This window comes from Gorilla gorilla, chromosome 5, assembly GCF_029281585.2.
Source record: "Gorilla gorilla gorilla isolate KB3781 chromosome 5, NHGRI_mGorGor1-v2.1_pri, whole genome shotgun sequence".
Lineage (NCBI taxonomy): Eukaryota > Metazoa > Chordata > Mammalia > Primates > Hominidae > Gorilla > Gorilla gorilla.
Window position 1 is genome coordinate 97540292 of NC_073229.2, and position 23217 is coordinate 97563508.

Genomic DNA, 23217 nt, shown 5'->3' on the forward strand with positions numbered 1-23217 from the left:
GCCGCGGCCTTTCCTGAGGCTACAAAAGTCTCGAAGTTTCTAACTCTCCAGGCAATCCGTGCCCCTGTCTTAAGAAGATGAGGTAGGGCTGGGCGCGGTGGCTCACGCCTGTAACCTCAGCATCCGAGAGGCCGAGGCAGGCGGGTCGCTTGAGCTCAGGAGTTTGAGACCAGCCTGGGCAACCCAGCAAGACCTGGTCTTTCTTATAATTAAATATATGTGTGTGTGTGTGTGTGTGTGTGTGTGTGTGTGTGTTGCCTGGGCACAGTGACTCACGCCTGTAATCCCAGCAATCTGGGAGACCGAGGTGGGCGGATCACCTGAGGTCAGGAGTTCAAGACCAGCCTGGCCAACAAGGCGAAAGAAACCCCGTCTCTACTAAAAAATACAAATATTAGCTGGGCGTGGTGGCGGGCACCTGTAATCCCAGCTACTCGGGAGGCTGAGGCTGGAGAATCACTTGAACCCGGGAGGCGGAGGTTGCAGTGAGCCGAGACGTGCCACTTCACTCCAGCCTGGGCGACAGAGCGAGACTCTGTCTCAAAAAAGAAAAAGAGGCCAGGCGTGGTGGCTCACGCCTGTAATCTCAGCAGTTTGGGAGGCCGAGGCGGGCGGATCACGAGGCCAAGACATCGAGACCTTCCTGGCCAACATGGTGAAACCCCGTATCTACTAAAAATACAAAAAATTAGCCGGACTTGGTGGCGCCTGTAGTCCCATCTACTCGGGAGGCCGAGACAGAGAACTGCTTGAACCCGGGAGGCAGAGGTTGCAGTGAGCCGAGATCGCGCCACTGCACTCCAGCCTGGGCAACAGAAAAAGAGTCCATCACAAAACAAAACAAAACAAAACAAAACAAAACAAAAACATTGACAGAGAAACTTTTCTCTTTCAAGTGAAAGTTTTTTTAAATTTAATTTTGGTTTGAGTTAGGGGGGCGCAATCTCGGCTCACTGCAACCTCAGCCACCAGGGCTCAAGCGATCCTCCCACCTCAGCATCCTGAGTAGCTGTTACTACAGGTGCGGACACCATGCCCAGCTTTTTCTTTTCTTTTTAATTTTTTTGTATACATGGGGAGGTCTTACTATGTTGCCCAGGCAGGTCTCGAACTCCTAGACTCAAGCGATTCTCCCTCCTCAACCTCCCAAAGTGTTGGGATTGTAGGCATGAGCCACTGTGCCCTGCCACAGAAACTTTTTCTTTTCTTTTTTTTCTTTTTCTTCTTTCTTTCTTTCCTTCTTTTTTTTTTTTTTTTTTTTTTTTTTGAGACGGAATTTCGCTCTTGTCACCCAGGCCGAAGTGCAACGGTGCGATCTTGGCTCGCTGCAACCTCCGCCTCCTGGGTTCAAGCAATTCTCCTACCTCAGCCTCCCGGGTAGCTGGGATTACAGACGCCCGCCACCACGCCCGGCTAATTTTTCGTATTTTTAGTAGAGACGGGGTTTCGCTATGTTGGCCAGGCTGCTCTCAAACTGCTGACCTCAAGTGATCCACCCGCCTCGGCCTCCCAAAGTGCTGCGATTACAGGCGTGAGCCACGGCGCCTGGCCAGAAACTTTTCCCTTTTTTTTTTTTTTCTGAGATGGAGTCTCATTCTGTCCCCTAGGCTGGAGTGCAGTGGCACGATCTCGGCTCACTGTAACCTCTGCCTCCCGGATTCAAGCGATTCTCCTGCCTCCGCCTCCGAAGTAGCTGGGACTACAGGTGTGCGCCGCCATGCCCGGCTAATTTTTGTATTTTTAGTAGAAAGGAGTTTCACCATATTGGCCAGGCTGGTCTGGGACTCCTTATCTCCTGATCCACCTGCCTCGGCCTCCCAAACTGTTGGGATTACGGGCATGAGCCACAGCGCCCGGCCAACTTTTTCAATGTAAATTTAAATAGGGGTTTTTAAAAATCAATAAGAAATAAAATAATAATTTTTAAAAAGAAAAAAATTAATAACAAATGAAAAATACTTTGAAAAAAGAAAAAAATAAGAAAGAAAATATTCAACTTTTACAAGATGGAATGAAACAAAGATTGACTGCAATTGGAGTAAATACTTCTATTTGACATTTTTTAAAAAGCACAGAAAATCTTTAAAATGTTGTGTAAAGTTTCTGCCTGGTGCGGTGACTCACGCCTATAATCCCAGCACTTTGGAAGGCCAAGGTGGGTGGATCACTTGAGGTCAGGAGTTCAAGACCAGCCTGTCCAGCATGGTGAAAACCCATCTCTACTAAAAATACAAAAATTAGCCAGGTGTGGTGGGCCATGCTTGTAAACCCAGCTACTGGGGAGGCTGAGACGGGAGAATTGCTTGAATCGGGAAAGCGGAGGTGGTAATGAGCTGAGATCAGACCACTGCACTCCATCCTGGGCGACAGGGCAAATGACTCTGTCTCAGGGGGAAAAAAAGTTGTGTAAAGTTCTCTCTTTTTATTTTATTTTATTTTATTCATTTTTGAGACGGAGTTTTGCTCTTGTTGCCCAGGCTGGAGTGCAATGGCACAATCTCAGCTCACCACACCCTCTGCCTCCCGGGTTCAAGAGATTCTCCTGACTCAGCCTCTTGCGCAGCTGGGACTACAGGCGTGCCCCACCATGCCCAGCTAATTTTTGTATGGTTTTGTAGAAATGTGGTTTCACCATGTTGCCCAGGCTGGTCCCCAACAAGCTATCTGCCCGCCTCAGCCTCCCAAAGTGCTGTTACTGGCATGAGCCACTGCACCCGACCTGGCATTTACATTTTAAATCATTCATACTGCTTCAGCTGTTGTGATTCTAGAGTATCTCAATACAGGCTTTCAAATATCTTTTTTTTTTTTTCGAGATGGAGTTTCACTTTTGTTGTCCAGGCTGGAGTGCAATGGTGCTATCTCGGCTCTCTGTAACCTCCGCTTCCTGGGTTCAAGCGATTCTCCTGCCTCAACCTCCTGAGTAGCTGGGATTATAGGCGCCTGCCACCACACCCAGCTAATTTTTTTACCTTTTTAGTAGAGACGGGGTTTCACCATGTTGGCCAGGCTGGTCTCGAACTCCTGACCTCAGGTGATCTGCCCCCTTTGTCCTCCCAAAGTGTTGGGATTACAGGCGTGAGCCACCTTGCCTGGCCTTCAAGTATCTATTTCTAAAGCCCCTGATAGAAATGCATATTAGAGGTCAGGCGCAGTGGCTCATGCCTATAATCCCAGCACTTTAGGAGCCCTAGATCTTGTGAGATCAGGAGTTCAAGACCAGCCTGGCCTACATGATGAAACTTTGTCTCTAATAAAAATACAAAAAATTAGCCGGGTGTGATGGCACATGTCTGTGATCCCAGTTACTCGGGAGGCTGAGGCAGGAGAATAGCTTGAACCCAGGAGGCAGAGGTTGCAGTGAGTGAGATCCTGCCACTGCATTCCAGCCTGGGCAACAGAATGAGACTCTGTCTAAAAAAAAAAATAATAATAATAATAAAAGAAATGCATATTAGACAAGAACCTCTTGGGTTTAGAAAGCCTTGACTATTTTTTTTTCTTTGTACTATTTGAACCATTTTTGGGGGGTGTATAATTCAATGATATTAAGTATGTTCACATTCCTATGCAACCATCACTATCATCTGTCTTCAAAACTCTTCATCTTGCAAAACTGAAACTCTGTACCCATAAACAATGACTCATCCTTCTCTCCTCTCTCTAGCCCTGGGCAACCACCATTATACTTTCTGACTGTGATTTTGACTGCTCTAAGTACTTTATGTCAGTGAAATGATGCAACGTTTGTCTTTTTGTTACTGGCTTATCACTCTTAGCCAATGTTCATCTATGTTGCAAGAATTTCCTTCCGTTTTAGGGCTGAATAATATTGCTTTGTATGTATATATCACATTTTGTTTATCCATTCACCTGTCAGAGGACAAAAATGCCTTACTTTCTAAAAAGATTTCCCTGAAACAAGTATTTTTATGTATCCTTCTCTTAAGTTCAAAGAGATTTTTACCACCCTGGAGCAATGAGCCGTAGTTTGAATTAGGATGCCAGAAAGGTATATTTTTCTCTTGTGAAATATATAAGGAGGAGGAATAGAAGGAGGACCATTGCATAGTCAGACTTGTTCCCAAGCCAGCCAATTTCAGGGAAGAGTAAAATGGAAGCTGAAATGTGGAAATCCATTTCCTTGAAACTGCAAGAGCTGTCCAGGTGTGGTGGCTCATGCCTGTAATCCCAGCAGTTTGGCAGATCCACACAGGCAGATCACCTGAGGTCAGGAGTTCAAGACCAGCCTGGCCAACATGGTGAAACCCCATCTCTACTAAAAGCACAAAAATTAGCCAGGTGTGGTGGTGCATGCCTGTAATCCCAGCTACTTGGGAGGCTGAGGCAGGAGAATCGCTTGAACCCAGGAGGCAGAGGTGGCAGTGATCTGAGATCATGCCACTGCACTCCAGCCTAGACGACAGAGTGAGACTCCGTCGCCAAAAAAAAAAAAAAAAAAAAAAGAAAAAAGAAAAAAAAAAAAGAAACTACAAGTGCATCTGGATAGTCTTCCAGGATGTTCAGGGGTAACTACCACATTCTGAGGGCCTCTGCTCTATGGTTCTGTTTGTTTTCTCCAAGAACTTCAGCTGCTTGTCATGAAATCCTGTAAATGACTCTACAGTTAGTTTAGTGCTCTCTTCCGGGCTGGGTGCAGTGGCTCACTCCTGTAATCCCAGCACTTTGGGAGGCTGAGGCGGGCAGATCTCAAGGTCAGGAGTTCGAGACCAGCCTGGGCGAGATGGTGAAACCTGTCTCTACTAAAAATACAAAAATTAGATGGGCGTGGTTGTGGGCCCCTGTAATCCCAGCTACTCCGGAGGCTGAGGCAGGAGGATTGATTGAACCTGGGAGGTGGAGGTTGCAGTGAGCCAAGATGGCGCCATTGCACTCCAGCCTGGGCAACAGAGCAAGACTCCATCTCAAAAAAAAAAAATACATAAAAATAAATGCTCTCATCCGGGCACGGTGGCTCATGCCTGTAATCCCAGCACTTTGGGAGGCTAAGGTGGGTGGATCACCTGAGGTCAGGAGTTTGAGACCAGCCTGACCAATATGGTGAAACCCCGTCTCTACTAAAAATACAAAAATTAGCCTTGCGTGGTGGCCGGCACCCATAGTCCCAGCTACATGGGAGGCTGAGGCAGGAGAATTGCTTGAACCTGGGAGGTGGAGGTTGCAGTGAGCCGAGATCACGCCACTGCACTCCAGACTGGGAGACAGAGCGAGACTTCGTCTCAAAAAAAATAAAATAAAATAAAATAAAATAAAATAAATGCTCTCTTCCATCAGTTTCTAAAGTCCCCTTAAGTCACTGGTGGTTTCTTTAACCAGAAGCTGCAAGCAACAATCCACTGGGCCAGATCAAATATCTCTACTATTGGCCTACCAAAGGAGGAGAACTCATTCTTTATTCAACCTTTCTGCAGCAATCAGTGTCCAAATCACAGAGAAAATGACTGTTTAGTTGAGTCTTGATGTGGAACTTGGATTTTATCTAGTAGGAAACCCCAGGAAATTTATTTGTGGGTATATATTTTATCTAGTTGACTTTACCACTTCTTTTTTTTTTTTTTTTCTGAGACAGCGTCTCACTCTGCCACCCAAACTGGAGTGCAGCAGTGCAATGTCAGCTCATTGCAGCAATTCGTACCTCAGCCTCCCAAGTAGCTGGGATTACAGGCACACGCCACCACCCTGGCTAATTTTTGTATTTTTAGTAGAGATGAGGTTTCACCATGCTGTCCAGGCTGGTCTTGAACTCCTGGCTTCAAGTGATATGCCCACACTGGCTTCCCAAAATGCTGGGATTACATCTTACTCTGTATGCCTCATGTTTATCTCTAGTCAGCCTTGGGTATGAGAACATCTGGTAGAGCCTACCTCAGTCATAAGCCCAGAAAGTGATCTCCCTGTGACTTTGGAGCCTTGACCTATCTATAACCTGTCCACAGCCTTCTAGACACAGAAACTAAAATTCCCACCTTGCCTGCATACAGCTGCCTGGGCCAGAGAATCATACCCCAGAAGGTGATCCTTTTGCAAGCCCCTCTGTGAAGCCCACCTGTGGCCCAGGAGGTCTACACAGAGCTGCTTCTTCCTCTGTAAACCCCCCACTTTGCACTGCACATGCTTTCTAAAGGCTTTCTGTACTTGAGATATGAACGCCTTCCCACTTTAATTTTTGGATACTTTCCCTCATCCCTAAGGTATCATCTAGAGTTTCCTTATGTCTTATTGTTATTTTTTTTGGATAGAAAAGTGTTCATGATTATTAAGGAAAGAATAGATTACAAAACAATGCACACACTATGATCTAATTTTTATTAAAAAATATTTAACCGAAGTTGCAGAAAGCGAAAAAAAAAATTTAAAGAAAAAAATACCAAAAATAGGCTGGGAGCAGGGCTCACACCTGTAATCCCAGCACTTTGGGAGGCTTTAGGCCAGGAGTTCAAGACCAACCTGGGCAACATAGTGAGACACTCCCTCCCTCAACCCCATGTCTACAAACGAACAAACAAAAAACAACAACAAAGAAACCAAATTAGCCAGGCCTAGTGTCCACCCACATCTGTGGTCCCAGCTATTTGGGAGATGGAGGTGGGAGGATCACTTGAGCCCAGGAGGCGGAGGTTGCAGTGAGCCATGATAGCGCCACTGCACTCCAGCCTGGGCAACAGAAGGAGATCCTATTAAAAAAAAATAAAGAAAAGAAATAATGTTTACTGTTTTTTGTTTTAAGGGTATTTGTTTTGTATTTTTGAGACAGGGTCTCAGTCACCCAGGCTTGAGTGCAATGGCACCATCTGGGCTCACTGCAACCTGTGCCTCCTGGGTTCAAGCAATTCTCCTGCCTCAGCCTCCTGAGTAGCTGGGACTACAGGCACGCAGCACCATGCCAGGTTAATTTTTCTATTTTTAGTAGAGATAGAGTTTCGCCATATTGGCCAGGCTGGTCTCAAACTCCTGGTGGACTCAAGTGATCCGCCACCTTGGCCTCCCAAAGTGTTGGGATTACAGGTGTGAGCCACCACTCCCGGCCTATGTATTTAATACTTTTTATAATTAGAACAATAAAACTGCCACACTGTAGGGAGACCCCTGAAACTATTGCTACGGAATAAAAGATGAAATGCTCCTGATTATTGTAAATACAAAGTTGCATGCAGGATTGTGTAAAGAGAATGCCAGGTTGGACTGCCAGAATGAGCCAACAGCGGGTGATGTGCTTCCCCCTGCAGAGAGCCTATGAACGGACGTGCATCACCAAGATTCCTATCCCAGAAAAGCAGATGTTCATAGCTCTGGGAATGGAATGCAACCCTTGTGGAAAGCCTCTAAACGGACGCATGAGGGGCGCCTGTCCCTATGGGTAAGATAGGGCTATAAATACCCTCATCTTGCCACGGCTCTTCTAGGCCTTTTTAGGGTTAAGGCATACTCCCTTCTGAGAATTTCTGGTCTAACTGATTGTCTAGCTTCACATCCTGTTTCTATGGATTGTTTGTAACCAGCTTTTGCTGCAACTGTTACTGCTGATTAATATCTTGCTAATCATAGGTTATGGAAAGACTGTTTCTGTTTTAAGGCTCTGTTAGAAATTACTGATGCACACACTATATTGTAAATTCTTATCTCTGTATACTGTACTTCTGCATACAGATGTTATGTTAAAGAATTACTTCATCCCCATGTGACCATCTCACCTCATAATCAAATGACCCTAAATCCCTCACTAACCTACCCCTGCCCTCACTAAACTTAATAATAAATGCTGGTATATCCAGTGTATTAGCAGCATCGCAGGACCAGAAGGCAGTGACTCCCCTGGACCCAGCTTTCAATATCTTCTGTGTGTCTATTATTTCTCGACCTGCCAATCCGCCTGGGAACAAAGAAAGAGCCCCATTGCATTGTGGGCTGCTGGCCAGATCCTGCAATACCACACTTGTTTTATTCTCCAGTCAAACGTTTCCTTTCTGAGAAAGGCTGTGAATTGAGAAAGGCTGTGAATTGAGAAAGGCTGTGAATTCCAAAAGGCTGGACATTTAACCTCCAACCAACCGATTCTTCTAATTAACCAATTAGCCATCATGAATCTCTCTTTTTTTTTTTTTTTTTTTTTTTGAGACAGAGTCTCACTCTTGTCGCCAGGCTGGAGTGCAGTGGCACGATCTCGGCTCACTGCAACCTCTGCCTACGGGTTCAAGCAATTCTCCTGCCTCAGCCGCCCAAGTAGCTGGGACTACACGTGCATACCACCACACCTGGCTAATTTTTTTTTGTATTTTAGTACAGACGGGGTTTCACCATGTTGCCCAGATTGGTCTCGAACTCCTGAGCTCAGGCAATCTGCCCCCCTCGGCCTCCCAAAGTGCTAGGATTACAGGCGTGATCCACCATGCCCAGGCACCATCATGAATCTTTCAGTCCACAAATATATTTGAACTCCTTTCGAATCTATTCTTTTTCTTTTCTTTCTTTTTCTTTTTTTTTGAGACGGAGTCTTGCTCTGTCGCCCAGGCTGGAGTGCAGTGGCACAATCTTGGCTCACTGCAACCTCGGCCTCCCAGGTTCAAGCGATTCTCCTGCCTCAGTCTCCTGAGTAGCTGGGATTACAGGTGCATGCCACCACTCCCGGCTAATTTTTTTTTTTTTTTTTTTTTTTTTTTTAGTAGCGATGGGGTTTCACCATGTTGGCCAGGATGGTCTCCATCTCCTGACCTTGTGATCCACCTGCTTCGGCCTCCCAGAGTGCTGGGAATACAGGCGTGAGCCACCGCGCCCGGCCCGCATCTATTCTTATTTTCAGCCCTTAGTTTTTATAGACAAACAGAAGGTGACAGTGTATCAGATTGTCAGATCACAAAGATCTGATAAGGCAAAGTGATCAAATTCATTGATCGTAGGTGGCCACCTGGCGATAAGGACTGCAGGGCCTAAGAAAGTACAAAAGATGACCTTTAGTAGGAGCTCCCAACCCAGAACCACAGGAAATCAAAAAAAGCCCGCACGGGCGGATCACGAGGTCAGGAAATCGAGAACATCCTGGCTAATACGGTGAAACCCAGTCTCTACTAAAAATACAAAAAATTAGCCGGGCGTAGTGGCGGGCGCCTGTAGCCCCAGCTACTCGGAGGCTAAGGCAGGAGAATGGCGCGAACCAGGGAGGCGGAGCTTGCAGTGAGCCGAAATCGCGCCACTGCATTCCAGCCTGGGCAACAGAGCGAGACTCTGTCTCAAAAATAAATAAATAAATAAATAAAAATAAATAAATAAAAAAAAAAGCCCGCACGAACTAGGAAAGAAAATACACAACCGGCCATCCGTGCGATCACCCATCTCCCTCACCAGGAAAGTAGCTCCAAACCGCCAATCAGCGGCGACGCTGGACGTAGACGTCCTACGCCGTGATATTAAAGCAAGATGGCCGCGCCCTGCAGATTGTCTCTTGTTGCGTAAGTTTTTTTGACCGTCACTCGTGTCAGCTTCAAAGTCAGATAGATTTTTCTCCCAGCATGTTCTACTTCCGAGGCTGTGGCCGTTGGGTCGCGGCTTCCTTCACCAAGCAGCAATTTCCGTTGGCACGGTTGAGCAGTGACAGCGCGGCGCCCCGGACTCCGCACTTCGACGTGATAGTCATTGGTGGAGGACATGCCGGGACTGAGGCAGCCACCGCCGCCGCTCGGTGCGGCTCTCGGACTCTGCTCCTCACTCACCGCGTGGACACGATCGGTGAGGAGCGCGGGTGCTGTGGAACTTGGCGTAGGACGCAGGCTGCTTCCTTCCCGCCTCCCCCGGTCTGAAGCGGGGGACCTCTTCCCTTCCTCAAAGCTAGTGAGAATCCTACCTTCTGTGGTTTTAGCCTCAAGCAGTGTCTCGCAAGGATCAGGCGGGCCAGGCCAGAACTCTATATTAGTCTATTCTGCGAACCATAGATTATGCTGCTGCTGACAGTCGTCCGTTGTAGGAGGTTGGGGTTCGGGGTCAGTGCCTTGGGAAAGGGAGAGACTTCAAGAATACTCGCTGGTAGCTTCTTAGTTCATTGCTGCGTTTACCTTCTACTATGTTACTCCAGATAAAGGGTGAATTAACATTATTAACAATGGTTTATGGCCAGGTGCAGTGGCTCACTTCTTTAATCCCAGCACTTTGGGATGCCAAGGCAGGTGGATCACCTGAGGTCAGGAGTTTGAGACCAGCTTGGCCAACACGGCAAAAGCCCGTCTCTACTAAAAATACAAAAATTAGCCGGGCATGGTGGCGGGCGCCTATAATCCCAGCTACTCGGGAGTCTGAGGCAGGAGAATCTCTTGAACCCGGGGGCAGAGGTTTCAGTGAGCCGAGATTGCGCCACTTCACTCCAGCCTGGGCAAAAGAGCAAAACTCCGTCTCAAAATAATGATAATATTAATAAAATTAAAAAATCCTTTACTAACGGTTCTTGTGTTTTTATTTAAAAACTTTTTTTAGAGACAGGGTCTCGCCATGTTGCCCAGGCTGGAGTGCAGTGACTACTCATAGGCACGATCGTTGCACATTACAGGCTCCGCTTTCTGGGCTCAAGAACTTTTCCTGCCTCTGCCTAACCAGTAGCTGGGATTGCAGGTGCTCAGTACTCTGCCCAGCCTGATCTTTGTGTTTCTGTCAAGATTTTGTGATGCCCTTTGGAAGAACCATGCTACCTTTTTTTTTTTTTTTTTTTTGAGACAGAGTCTTGCACTGTCACCCAGGCTCAAGTGCAGTGGCGCCATCTCGGCTCACTGCAAGCTCCGCCTTCCGGGTTAATGCCATTCTCCTGCCTCAGCCTCCCGAGTAGCTGGGATTACAGGCACCCACCACCACGCCCGGCTAATTTTTTTTTTCTTTGTATTTTTAGTAGAGTCGGGGTTTCACCATGTTAGCCAGGATGGTCTCGATCTCCTGACCTTGTGATCCGCCCGCCTCGGCCTCCCAAAATGCTGGGATTACAGGCATGAGCCACCGTGCCCAGCGCCATGCTACCTTTTGCATCCTATATTCCTTCTGGGTTGTCGTCCCTGGATTTTGTGTTTAGTACTGGACAGTACTTTTTTTGCTCTAATGGGTAATGGTTGGATGGCCGTTCTGTAGCATCATGATAGATACTAGCTAAAACATCAACTTGTAAATTACGTATACTTTTGTCTTTCCTCCTTCCTTTTGCTTAGGAGCGAGCAGTAATTAGAATATTTACTTGTTTTGTAAAAGTTGTGAATAAATCACTTATTTATTCCTGAAATTCTTCTTTAAAATAACCATTCAGCTCATAACTGTGAAGAAATATATACTATTAACTGCGGTTTTGTGGGTGGGGGAGAGGAGGCTATATGATTTCCTAAAAGATTATACTTTTCTCATCATACATTCAAGTGGGTTTTTTCTTTTCTTTTCTTTCATTTTTGAGACAGAGTTTTGCTGTTGTTGACCAGGCTAGAATGCAGTGGCGCGATCTTGGCTCACTGCAACCTCCACCTCCCGGGTTCAAGCGATTTCCTGCCTCAGCCTCCCAAGTGGCTGGGATTAGAGGAGTCCGCCACCACGCCCAGCTAATTTTTTGTATTTTTAGTAGAGATGGGGTTTCATCATGTTGGCCAGGCTGGTCTCCAACTCCTGACTTCAGGTGATCCACCCGTGTCAGCCTCCCAAAGTGCTGGGATTACAGGTGTGAGCCACCACACCTGGCCTGTTGTTTATATTTTTAAAAAATAAAGACCTAGTGCTTGCTTTGGCAACAACATAAACTAAAGTTGGAATGATATAGGGATTAGCATAGCCCCTGCACAAGGATGATGCACAAATTTGTGAAGTGTTCCATATTTTTAAAAAATAATAATAAAATAAAGACCTAGGCCAGGGGTGATTACTCACGCTTGTAATCCCAGCATTTGGGGAGCCCAGGAGTCTTCTATTTCAAAGGAAGAAGGAGGAAAATAATCTACCACAGCTGTCATTCCTGTTTTTACAGTATAGAGTCTAAGGTATGTTAGGTAACTTGCCATGATCACAGAGCTCATAAGTGGTAGGTCTAGAAATTGAGCCAGATATCTCTTTCACACACACTCCTCATAATGACACTTCATGCTCATAATCACAGTGCTATCCAGTCTCCCTGTGGAGACCATTAAAACTTGTGGAGATCTTGGCTGGGCACGGTGGCTCATGCCTGTAATCCCAGCAGTTTGGGAGGCAAAGGCGGGCAAATCACCTGATGTCGGGAGTTCGAGACCAGCCTGACCAACATGGAGGAACCCTGTCTCTATTAAAAATAGAAAATTAAACACCCAAGAATGATCAATAAATACTAAAAAAAAAAAAAAAAGAAAATTAGCCAGGTGTGGTGGCGTATGCCTGTAATCCCAGCTACTCGGGAGGCTGAGGCAGGAGAATCACTTGAACTCGGGAGGTGGAGGTTGCAGTGAGCTGAGATCGTGCCATTGCACTCCAGCCTGGGCGACAAGAGCGAAACTCTGTCTCAAAAAAAAAAAAAAAAAAACAACTTTTGGAGGTCTTGATTCTTGATGTGGTGGCAGTGGATATGTGGATTTTGACATAACTTGCCCATCCCTCCACCTCCCACAAAAACTTTTGAGGTAACCACACGGGTTTAGACCTCCAGGTAAGACTGGGTAAATGTAAGGGAAAGGTATAAAATATGGTCTTCACTCACAAGAAATTTGTAATTTAATCATATTTAATTCTGCAAAGTAAGTGCAAAAAGAAGATATCAGATGGCATTTATGGAAGACATAATTGGTTGTAACTGAACCAGTGCCAAGGGGCTTCTTTGTTTTTTCTTGTTTCTTTTTTTTTTTTTTTTGAGATGGAGTCACTGTTGTCACCCAGGGTGGAGTGCGATGGTGCCATCTCGGCTCACTGCAACCTCAGCCTCCCAGGTTCAAGCGATTCTTTTGCCTCAGCCTCCCAAGTAGCTGGGATTACAGGTGCAAACTGCCATGCCTGGCTATTTTTTTGTATTTTAGTAGAGACGGGGTTTCACTGTGTCGCCCAGGGTGGTCTCAAACTCCTGAGCTCCAGCAATCCACCCTCTTTGGCCTCCCAAAGTGCTAGGATTACAGGCGTGAGCCACCACACCCGGCCCTGTTTTTTATTTATTTATTTATTTTTGTCTTTATTTATGTTGAAGGACCAGGGACTTCTTACAAGTGTGCTTGATTTGGTAGATTCCTCTGGTGCTGTATCAAAAAAGAACAGATAAATTTAAAAACCAAGTATACTTGGTTTAGAAAGGTTTCATGGGGTAAGGATTACATGTTTGAAAGGAAAAGGCAACCTAGTGAAACAGTAAAAATATGCATCAAGGAAGAGATTCAAAAGAAAGTTCAGGCCGGGCGCGGTGGCTTACGGCTGTAATCCCAGCACTCTGGGAGGCCGAGGTGGGCAGATCACCTGAGGTCAGGAGTTTGAGACCAGCCTGGTCGACATGGTGAAACCCGTCTCTACCAAAAATACAAAAATTAGCCAGGCGTGGTGCCGGACACCTGTAATCCCAGCTACTCGGGATGCTGAGGCAGGAGAATCGCTTGAACCCAGGAGGCAGAGGTTGCAGTGAGCCGAGATTGTACCACTGCATTCCAGCCTGGGTGACAGAGTGAGACTCCATCTTAAAAAAAACAAAAGGAAGTTCAGGAAGTGGTTTGTCATCCAGGTTGCCCTGGACACTTTTGCATCCCATTGGGTCTTTGGGATTTTCTTTGTAGTATATCTTTCACGTTTTCTATTTTTTATCATATGAGATGATTATAGTCACCTGTATAAATATTTCCTTATTAAGTAGTCACTATGTGCAAGGTGCTCATATATTTATTTTGTTTATGTCTATTCTCTTTAGGTCAGATGTCATGTAATCCTTCCTTTGGCGGCATCGGAAAGGGACATTTAATGAGGGAAGTAGATGCCTTGGATGGCCTGTGTTCTCGCATCTGTGACCAGTCTGGTGTACATTATAAAGTATTAAACCGGCGTAAGGGACCAGCTGTGTGGGGTCTGAGAGCTCAGATTGATAGGAAACTCTATAAACAGAACATGCAGGTAAGAATAGGGCATGAGCACAGGAAAGATTATAGTGATTGTTTAATTACCATGTTTCAACTGGCATTTTCTTTTGACAGAAAGAAATCTTGAATACACCACTGCTTACTGTTCAGGAGGGAGCTGTAGAAGATCTTATTCTTACAGAACCAGAGCCTGAACACACTGGGAAATGCCGTGTCAGTGGGGTTGTTTTGGGTACGTATTGGTTATAGATGGTGTATGATAACAGCATATCAAATTCCATGTGAGAAATTTATTTTAGAGCAAAGTGTGGAGATATGTTGCTTATTCAAGGAACTTGTTGCATTTTCTCTACCTGGATGAGGAAAACTATATAAATAAATACGTTTCTCTTTTCATCTTGGCATTTATGATGCTCAGTCAAATTCTAGGCTCATCAGTACCATGTTCCATCTTAGTGTAGAACTTTATAATCTGCATATTTATGTCTCCCTCTCTCCCCATCTTTCTATTGTAATTTCTGTTTTTTCTGGTTCTGACTTTAATTTTTTTAAAAATTCATATTTTAACAGCTTATATATATTTTTATGTAAAAGAGTTATGTATGTTTTTTATCAAAATAACTCATGCATACAATTTTTTCTTTAAACATTAAAAGGGTCTGAGCATGGTGGCTCATGCCCGTAATCCTAGCACTTTGGGAGGCCGAGGTAGGTGGATTGCTTGAGCCCCAGAGTTTGAGACCAGCCTCAGCAAGATGGCAAAACCTCATGTCTACAAAAAAATACAAAATTAGCCGGTGTGGTAGCAGGTGCCTGTAGTTTCAGCTACTCAAGTAGCTGAAGTGGGAGGATTGCTTGAGCCCAGGAGGTTGAGACTTCAGTGAGCTGTGATTATGCCACTGCACTCCAGCCTGGGCAACAGAGTGAGACCCTGTGTCAAAATAAATAAATAATAAGTTTGGGTGTAGTGGCTCACACCTGTCATCCCAACACTTTGGGAGGCCAAGGCAGGCAGATCGCCTGAGGTTGGGAGTTCAAGACCAGCCTGAACAACATGGAGAAACACATCTCTACTAAAAATACAAAATTAGCCAGGTGTGGTGGCGCATGCTTGAAATCCCAGCTACTCAGGAGGCTGAGGCCAGACAATCACTTGAACCCAGGAGGTGGAGGTTGCAGTGAGCCGAGATCACACCATTGCTCTCCAGCCTGGGCAACAAGAGCGAAACTCTGTCTCAAAATAAATAAATAAATAAATAAATAAATAAAAATAAAATAAATTTAGAAATTTATGTGGGAAAACAACCATCTCCTTCCCTGGAGACAGACACTTCAGCTTTTTTAGTTGTCACTTATTGTATATACTTCCATATTTCTAAATAGCAGGCTTATCTTTTTACTTCCTAATTTACAGTTCTAGACATTATCTATTAACTTTTTTTTTTTTTTTTTTTTTTGAGACGGAGTCTCACTCTGTGCCAGGCTGGAATGCAGTGGTGCGATATCGGCTCACCGCAACCTGCGCCTCCCGGGTTCAAGCGATTCTCCTGCCTCAGCCTCCTGAGTAGCTGGGACTACGGGCACGTACCACCATGCCCAGCTAATTTTTGTATTTTTAGTAGAGATGGGGTTTCACCACGTTGGCCAGGATGGTCTTCTCCTGACCTTGTGATCCACCCGCCTCACCCTCCCAGAGTGCTGGGATTACAGCTGTGAGCCACCGCACCCAGCCATCTATTAACATTTTTTGAGACAGAGTCTGGCTCTGTTGCCTAGTCTGGAGTGCAGTGGTACCATCTTGGCTCACTGCAACGTTTCCCTCCCAGGTTCAAGCAATTCTCCTGCCTCAGCCTCCCAAGTAGCTGGGATTACAGGCGACTGCCACCATGCCCGGCTAATTTTTTGTATTTTTAGTAGAGACAGAGTTTCACCATGTTGGTCAGGCTGGTCTTGAACTCCTGACCTCAAGCGATCTGCCCACCTCAGCGTCTGAAAATGCTGGGATTACAGGCATGAGCACTGTGCCCAGCCTATTAACTTATTATTATGGTAATTCTCTTCAATGTCCAATTTTCCTTCCCTCTCTCCTTCTGATATAATTATGCCGTAATTTTTGGTTGATAGTATTTACATTATTGACTAAGTATTGTTTACTGCATGGAAGTGTATTATGTTTGTCCCTTTCATATACTTGGTTTTGCCTTGAGTTAATAATTGCTTTATTTTATTTATTTATTTTGAGACAGAGTCTCACTCTGTCACCCAGGCTAGAGTGCAGTGGTACGATCTTGGCTTACTGCAACCTCCATCTCCCAGGTTCAAGCAATTCTCCTGCCTCAGCCTCCCGAGTAGCTGGGATTACAGACAGCAGCAACCATGCCCAGCTAATTTTTGTGTTTTTAGTGGAGACAGGGTTTTACCATGTTGGCCAGGCTGGTCTTGAACTCCTGACCTCAAGTGATCCGCCTACCTCCACCTCCCAAAGTGCTGGTATTATAGGCGTGAGCCACCACACCTGGCCTTCTCCAGATTTTTTAGTTCTGTTTATGTGTTTGGGCTGCTCTCTTTCATGTACACAACTTCCTTTAAGTATCTAGCGAACTTTGGTTTTCTATTGACTTCTTTGCGTTTTTGGTTTTGGAGACAGGGTCTTACTCTGTCACCCAGGATGGAGTGCAGTGGCACTATAATCGCTCACTGTAGCCTCCACCTCCCAGAGGTGATCCTCCCACCTCAACCTCCCAAGTAGCTGGGACTATAGGTGTACACCACCACACCCAGCTTATTTTCAATTTTTTTGGAGACGTGGGATCTCCCTATGTTGCTTCCCTGTGTTGCCTAGACTGGTCTTGAACTCCTAGGCTCAAGTGATCCTCCCACCTCAGCCACCCAAAGTGTTGGGATTACAGGCATGAGCTGCCATGCCCAGCCTGTTACATTTTTAAATGAGGCACTAGGTTGGGCATGGTGGCTCACGCCTGTAATCCCAGCACTTTGGGAGGCTGAGGCGGGCGGATCACTGAGGTCAGGAGTTTGAGACTAGCCTGGCCAACGTGGTGAACCTGTCTCTACTAAAAATAAAAAAATTAGCTGGGCGTGGTGGCATGCACCTGTAATCCCAGCTACTCAGGAGGCTGAGGCAAGAGAATCGCTTGAACCCAGGAGGCGGAGGTTGCAGTGAGCCGAGATCGTGCCACTGCACTCCAGCCTGGGCAACAAGAGTGAGACTCCGTCTCTAAATAAATAAATAAGGCACTAAAACACTGGAAGATTTGTGTGTGCACAGTTAATTTTATTGCCTGGCTGATTCTGGTGGTGATTAAGACTTGAACTGCTGGACGCGGTGGCTCACGCCTGTAATCCCAGCACTTTAGGAGGCCGAGGTGGGTGGATCACCTGAGGTTGGGAGTTCAAGACCAGCCTGACCAACATGGAGAAACCCCGTCTCTACTAAAAATACAAAATTACCCAGGTGTGGTGGCACATGCCTGTAATCCTAGCCACTCGGGAGGCTGAGGCAGGAGAACCACTTGAACCCTGGAGGTGCGGGTTGTGGTAAGCCGTGATAGTGCCACTGCACTCCAGCCTGATAATGAGCAAAACTCCGTCTCAAAAAAAAAGAAAAGATTTGAACCAGCCTTTTGGTTTGGTGAATTCTCAAATATCAATGTCTGTTAGTTCTCAGAAGAATCAGTTTTCCACCTAAGAGAATAATATGGCTGCCCACTAGCATTCTGGGAACAAAATGGTAAGAGAGGCTGTGCCAGGGAGTGTCATCTTTTATTTTATTTTATTTATTTATTTATTTATTTTTTTTCTTTTTATTTATTTTTGAGACAGAGTCTCACTGTGTAGCCCAGGCTGGAGTGCAATGGCATGATCTTGGCTTACTGCAACCTCTGCCCCCCAGGTTCAAGCGATTCTCCTGCCTCAGCCTCTCGAGTAGCTGGGACTACAGGCACGTGCCACCATGCCCGGCTACTTTTTTGTATTTTTAGTAGAGATGGGGTTTCACTGTGTTGGCCAGGATGGTCTCGATCTCCTGACCTTGTGGTCCGCCCACCTCGGCCTCCCAAAGTGCTGGGATTACAGGCATGAGCCACCGCGCGTGGCCCAGGAGTGTCATTTAAAATACATATCTTAATTCCCATTTTCATTTTTATTGTAGATTTATTAATTTTCTTGATTGGGAAATACATACTTAGGCCAACAACTTAAAGGCTACAAAAAGCATATAGAGTGAAAAGATAGTCTGTCTTAGCTGGGCATTATGGGCATTATGTGATTATGGCTCACACCTGTAATCCCAGCAGTTTGGGAGGCCGAGGCAGGTGGATCACCTGAGGTCGGGAGTTTGAGACCAGTCTGGCCAACGTGGCGAAACTCGTCTCTACTAAAAATACAAAAATTAGCCAGGCATGATGGCTCACGCCTGTAGTCCCTGCTACTCAGGAGGCTAAGGCAGGAGTATCACTTGAACCTGGGAGATGGAGGTTGCAGTGAGCCGAGATCTTGCTACTGCACTCCAGCCTGGGTGAGACAGCAAGAGTCTGTCTCAGTAGAAAAAAAAAGATAGTCTGTCTCCTTCACTTTGTCTCCTCAACCAGCCAGTTTTCTTTCTCAGGAGCATTTGCTTTGTTAATCTGTTGTGTGGTCTTTCTACCTAGGCATATGTACATGTCTTCATGCATATGTATTTTTTGTTGTTTTCACAAAATCGTAGCATATTATACACACTGTTCCTCTGTACCTTTTTTTAAAAAAAAAAAAAACTTAATCTGTGTTTGCTTTGCTTTTGGAGGCCATGCTTTTTTTTTTTAAGTTTGTGGGTTCCGATGGTTACCTTAAAAGCTATGATTTTATATATAATATAATATGCTCACTGACTTCCCTCAAGTAACAATTACTAAATTAGTTTTACTTTCATTTCCTTGTCTCCCCCGACTTTCTTTATTTTCCAGATTTAATGGTTATATTGTTTTTATTAGTATTTATGTTTATACCCTTAAATTGTTTATTTTTTTATTTTTGAGACAAGTTCTTGCCCTCTTTCTTAGGCTGGAGTGCAGTGGCTTGATCACAGCTCGCTGTAGCCTCGACCACCTGGACCCAAGTGATCTTCCTGCCTCAGCCTCCTGTGTAACTGGGACCACAGGCATGTGTCACCACCCCTGGCTAATTTATTATTTTTTTTTGTAGAGATGGGGGTCTCACTATGTTGCCAGGACTGGTCTTGAACCCCAGGGCTCCAGTGATCTTCCTGCCCCAGTCTCTCAAAGTGTTCATATTATAGTCATGAGCCACTGAGCCTGGCCGATTTAATTTAATATCTTTAAATGCTATTTTGTGATCCTGTCCATATATTATAGGCCCAACAATAACAATTTTTTTGTGGTAAAATATACAAACCATAAAATGTACCATTTTAACCATTTTTAAGTGTACAATTCAGTGCTATTAAGTACATTGACAGTGTTGTGCACCCATCACCACCAACGGTCTCTTGAACATTTTCATCATCCCAAATTAAAATTCTGTACCCATTAAACAAAAAGTCCCCATTACCTGAAGAATAAGCCTCCATTTTACTGTAAGGTAGAGCTATCTGAGGACAAAACCTTAATGTGTAAATTTCAGCTGTTTCTTTCATTTTCTGTTCCAAGTTTCATTTCTACATTCCTCCTCAGTTCTTATTCTCAGTTCTCTAATTTCTGAGCCTTTGCAGGGCAAATTAGTTCATTCTCATTGATATATCTTCTCTTCAGATATTAATACTTAAGTTATAGCTATCTCCCCTCTGCTAGATGAGTTACCATTCTTCCAACCACTTTCTATCTTTCAAAAATATATTGAAATTTCTCATCTTCTGACTGGTTCTTTTTCATTACTTGTCCTTTTGGTTTTATACCTTTTTTATTCCCCTATTTAATTTTCTTTGAGTTTTAGAAGGGAGAAGAAATGTGAGGTTGTATGCCATATTTATCCTGAAGTCTAAAATTAATTAATTTTTTAAATTAATTGAGACTAACTTTTTAGTGCTGATATGATTTTAGGTACATGTGAATTGGTGATAACACATTGTATTCTCTCTCCTAGATTGCTTAGATTGAGATTGATAACATATTAGCCTTCTTACTCATTTAAAATTCTTTGTCTGGGGTAGGGGAAATGGGAAGATATTGCTCAAAGGTTATACATTTTCAGCTGTAAGTTGAATAAGTTCTAGCAATCTAGTGAGCAGTATGGTAACTGTAGTTAATAATAACGTATGATATACTTGAAATTTGCTAAGGGAGTAGATCGTAAGTGTTCTCACCACACAAACAAAACGTGTAACTATGTGAGGTGATGGTTATATTAATTAGCTTGATTGTGGGTATCATCACAGAAGGTATACTTGTATCAAAACACCATGTTGCATACTTTAAATATATACAGTTTTTTATATGTCTGTTATATGTCGATAAGGCTTGAAAAAACAAAAATATTAAAAAAGATTCTCAAGTTTCTAAAGACTGATAGTTTTTCTGTAGTTGTAATGTAAAATAGTCACATTCCATTTTGATCCATGGTAACAATTTAAAAAATGACTTTAGGCTGGGCGCGGTGGCTCACGCCTGTAAGTAATCCCAGCGCTTTGGGAGGCAGAGGTGGGTGGATCACCTGAGGTCGGCAATTCGAGACCAGCCTGACCAACATGGAGAAACCCCATCTCTACTAAAAATATAAAACTAGCTGAGCGTGGTGGCGCATGCCTGTAATCTCAGCTACTCGGGAGGCTGAGGCAAGAGAATTGCTTGAACCCGGGAGGCGGAGGTTGCAGTGAGCGGAGATTGCACCACTGCCCTCCAGCCTGGCGATAGAGTGAGACTTCATCTCAGATAGATAGATAGATAGATAGATAGATAGATAAATACATAGACACATAGATACATAGATACATAGATAATGACTTTATTCTTTTTTCTTGTTATTTAGTGGATGGAAGCACAGTATATGCAGAGAGTGTGATTCTGACTACTGGGACATTTCTGAGAGGCATGATTGTAATTGGATTGGAGACACATCCAGCAGGACGTTTAGGGGATCAGCCTTCTATAGGATTGGCTCAGACACTGGAGAAGTTAGGGTTTGTGGTGGGAAGGTTGAAGACTGGGACTCCACCCCGAATTGCCAAAGAGTCCATTAATTTCAGTATTCTAAACAAGCATATACCGGACAATCCATCCGTACCATTCAGCTTTACCAATGAGACAGTATGGATTAAGGTAAGATACTTTATGAAAACCTGGCTTACAGCTGGTATTGGCTATTCACAGCAGGAAGTACTGTAACTTTTTTTTTTTTTTTTGGCAGCAGTTCACTTTATAGCACTATTGCTTATAGTGCAAAGAAATGATTTTTTTTTTTTTTTTTGAGATAAGGTCTCACCTTGTCACCCAGGCTGGAGTGCAGTGGTACAATTATGGGTCACTACAGCCTTGACCTCCTGGGCTCAAGTGATCCTCCCACCTCAACCCCCTTGAGTAGCTGAGACCATAGGCATGAGCCATTGTGCCTGGCTTTTTAAAATTTTTTTGAGAAATGGGGTTTCACTATGTTGCCCAGGCTGGTCTCGAACTCCTGGGCTCAAAGGATCCACCCCCGTTGGCCTCCCAAAGTGCTGGGATGGCAGGTGTAAACCACCGAACCCAGCCAAAGAAGTTATCCTTTTTTTTTTTTTTGAGGTGGAGACTTGCTCTGTCACCCAGACTGGAGAGCAGTGGCACGATCTCAGCTCACTGCAACGTCTGCCTCCTGGGTTCAAGCAGTTCTTCTGCCTCAGCCTCCCAAGTATACAGGCACGCGCCACCACACCCGGCTAATTTTTATATTTTTAATAGAGACAGTGTTTCACCATATTGGCCAGGCTGGTCTCGAACTCCTGACCTCGTGATCCACCCATTTCAGCCTCTCAAAGTGCTGGGATTATAGGCGTCAGCCACTGCACTCAGCCTAAAGAAGTAATCTCTAAAAGGGATTAGCTAACTTGGCTAATTGGGTATTTTCCCATAAATCGTAAATTTCTTTTTTTTGTTTTTTTGAGACAGTCTCAGTCTGTCGCCCTGCTGGAGCACAATGGTGAAATCTTGGTGCACTGCAACTTCTGCATCCTGGGTTCAAGCGATTCTCCCACCTCAGCCTCCCTAGTAGCTGGGATTGCAAGTACCCGCCATCATGCCTGGCTAATTTTTATAGTTTTGTAGAGATGGGGTTTCACCATGTTGGCCAGGCTGGTTTTGAACTCCTGACCTTAGGTGATCCGACTGCCTCAACCTCCCAAAGTGCTGGTGCTGGGATTACAGATGTGAGCCACTGCACCCGACTTTTTTTTTTTTTTTCTTTTTTTGAGACGGAGTTTCGCCATTGTTGCCCAGGCTGGAGTGCAGTGGTGCAATCTCGGCTTACTGCAACCTCCGCCTCCCGGGTTCAAGCAATTCTCCTGCCTCAGCCTCCTGAGTAGCTGGGATTACAGGCTCCTGCCGCCACACTGGCTAATTTTTGTATTTTTAATAGAGACGGTGTTTTGCCATGTTGGCCGGGCTGGTCTCAAACTCCTTACCTTAGGTAATCCACCCTCCTCAGCCTCCCAAAGTGCTAGCATTACAGGCGTGAGCCACCGTGCCTGGCAAATCTTAAATTTCATTACTTTTATAACCTTACATATTTTGTAAATTAAGCTTTTATTTTAAAAAATTTTTTCATTTATTATTATTTTTAATAGAGACAGGGTCTCGCCATATTGCCCAGGCTGGTCTCGTACTCCTGAGCTCAAGCCATCCGCCCACCTCAGCCTCTCAAAGTGCTGGGATTACAGGCATGAGCCACCGCGCCTGGTCAAATAGGCGTTTTTTGTTTTGTTTTGTTTTGCTTTTTGAGATGGAGATTCAGTCTTGTTGCCCAGCCTGTGGTGCAATGGCACGATCTCAGCTCACTGCAGCCTCCGCCCCCTGGGTTCAAGCAATTCTCCTGTCTCAGCCTCCCTAGTAGCTGGAATTACAGGTGCCCACCGCCATGCCCAGCTAATTTGTTTTTGTATTTTTAGTAGAGACAGGGTTTCACCATGTTGGTCAGGCTGGTCTTGAACTCTTTGTTTTTTTTTTTTTTTGAGATGGCATTTCACTCTTGTTGCCCA

General features: G+C 44.9%; 1 protein-coding gene and 1 non-coding gene across 6 annotated transcripts in view; both read left to right on the forward strand.

Moving 5' to 3' along the window:
- The first annotated feature begins 9342 nt into the window (after positions 1-9342).
- The window catches only part of MTO1 (mitochondrial tRNA translation optimization 1), a 41775-nt gene continuing 27900 nt past the window's right edge, over positions 9343-23217 (forward strand). Inside the window, exons 1-4 of one of the 5 annotated variants that reach the window (XM_031012173.3) lie at positions 9343-9741; positions 13877-14076; positions 14157-14274; positions 21021-21310. In XM_031012173.3, the coding sequence (XP_030868033.1) occupies positions 9525-9741; positions 13877-14076; positions 14157-14274; positions 21021-21310 (825 nt within the window). In that variant the 5' untranslated portion in view covers positions 9343-9524. Of the gene's footprint in view, positions 9844-13876; positions 14077-14156; positions 14275-21020; positions 21311-23217 lie in introns of all 5 variants that reach the window. The other 4 variants (XM_055390627.2, XM_055390626.2, XM_055390625.2 and 1 more) reach the window with 4 other exon arrangements.
- On the forward strand, positions 11746-11848 carry LOC115935090 (U6 spliceosomal RNA). Its single transcript, XR_004070802.1, has one exon. It is a non-coding gene; the product is annotated as a U6 spliceosomal RNA (small nuclear RNA).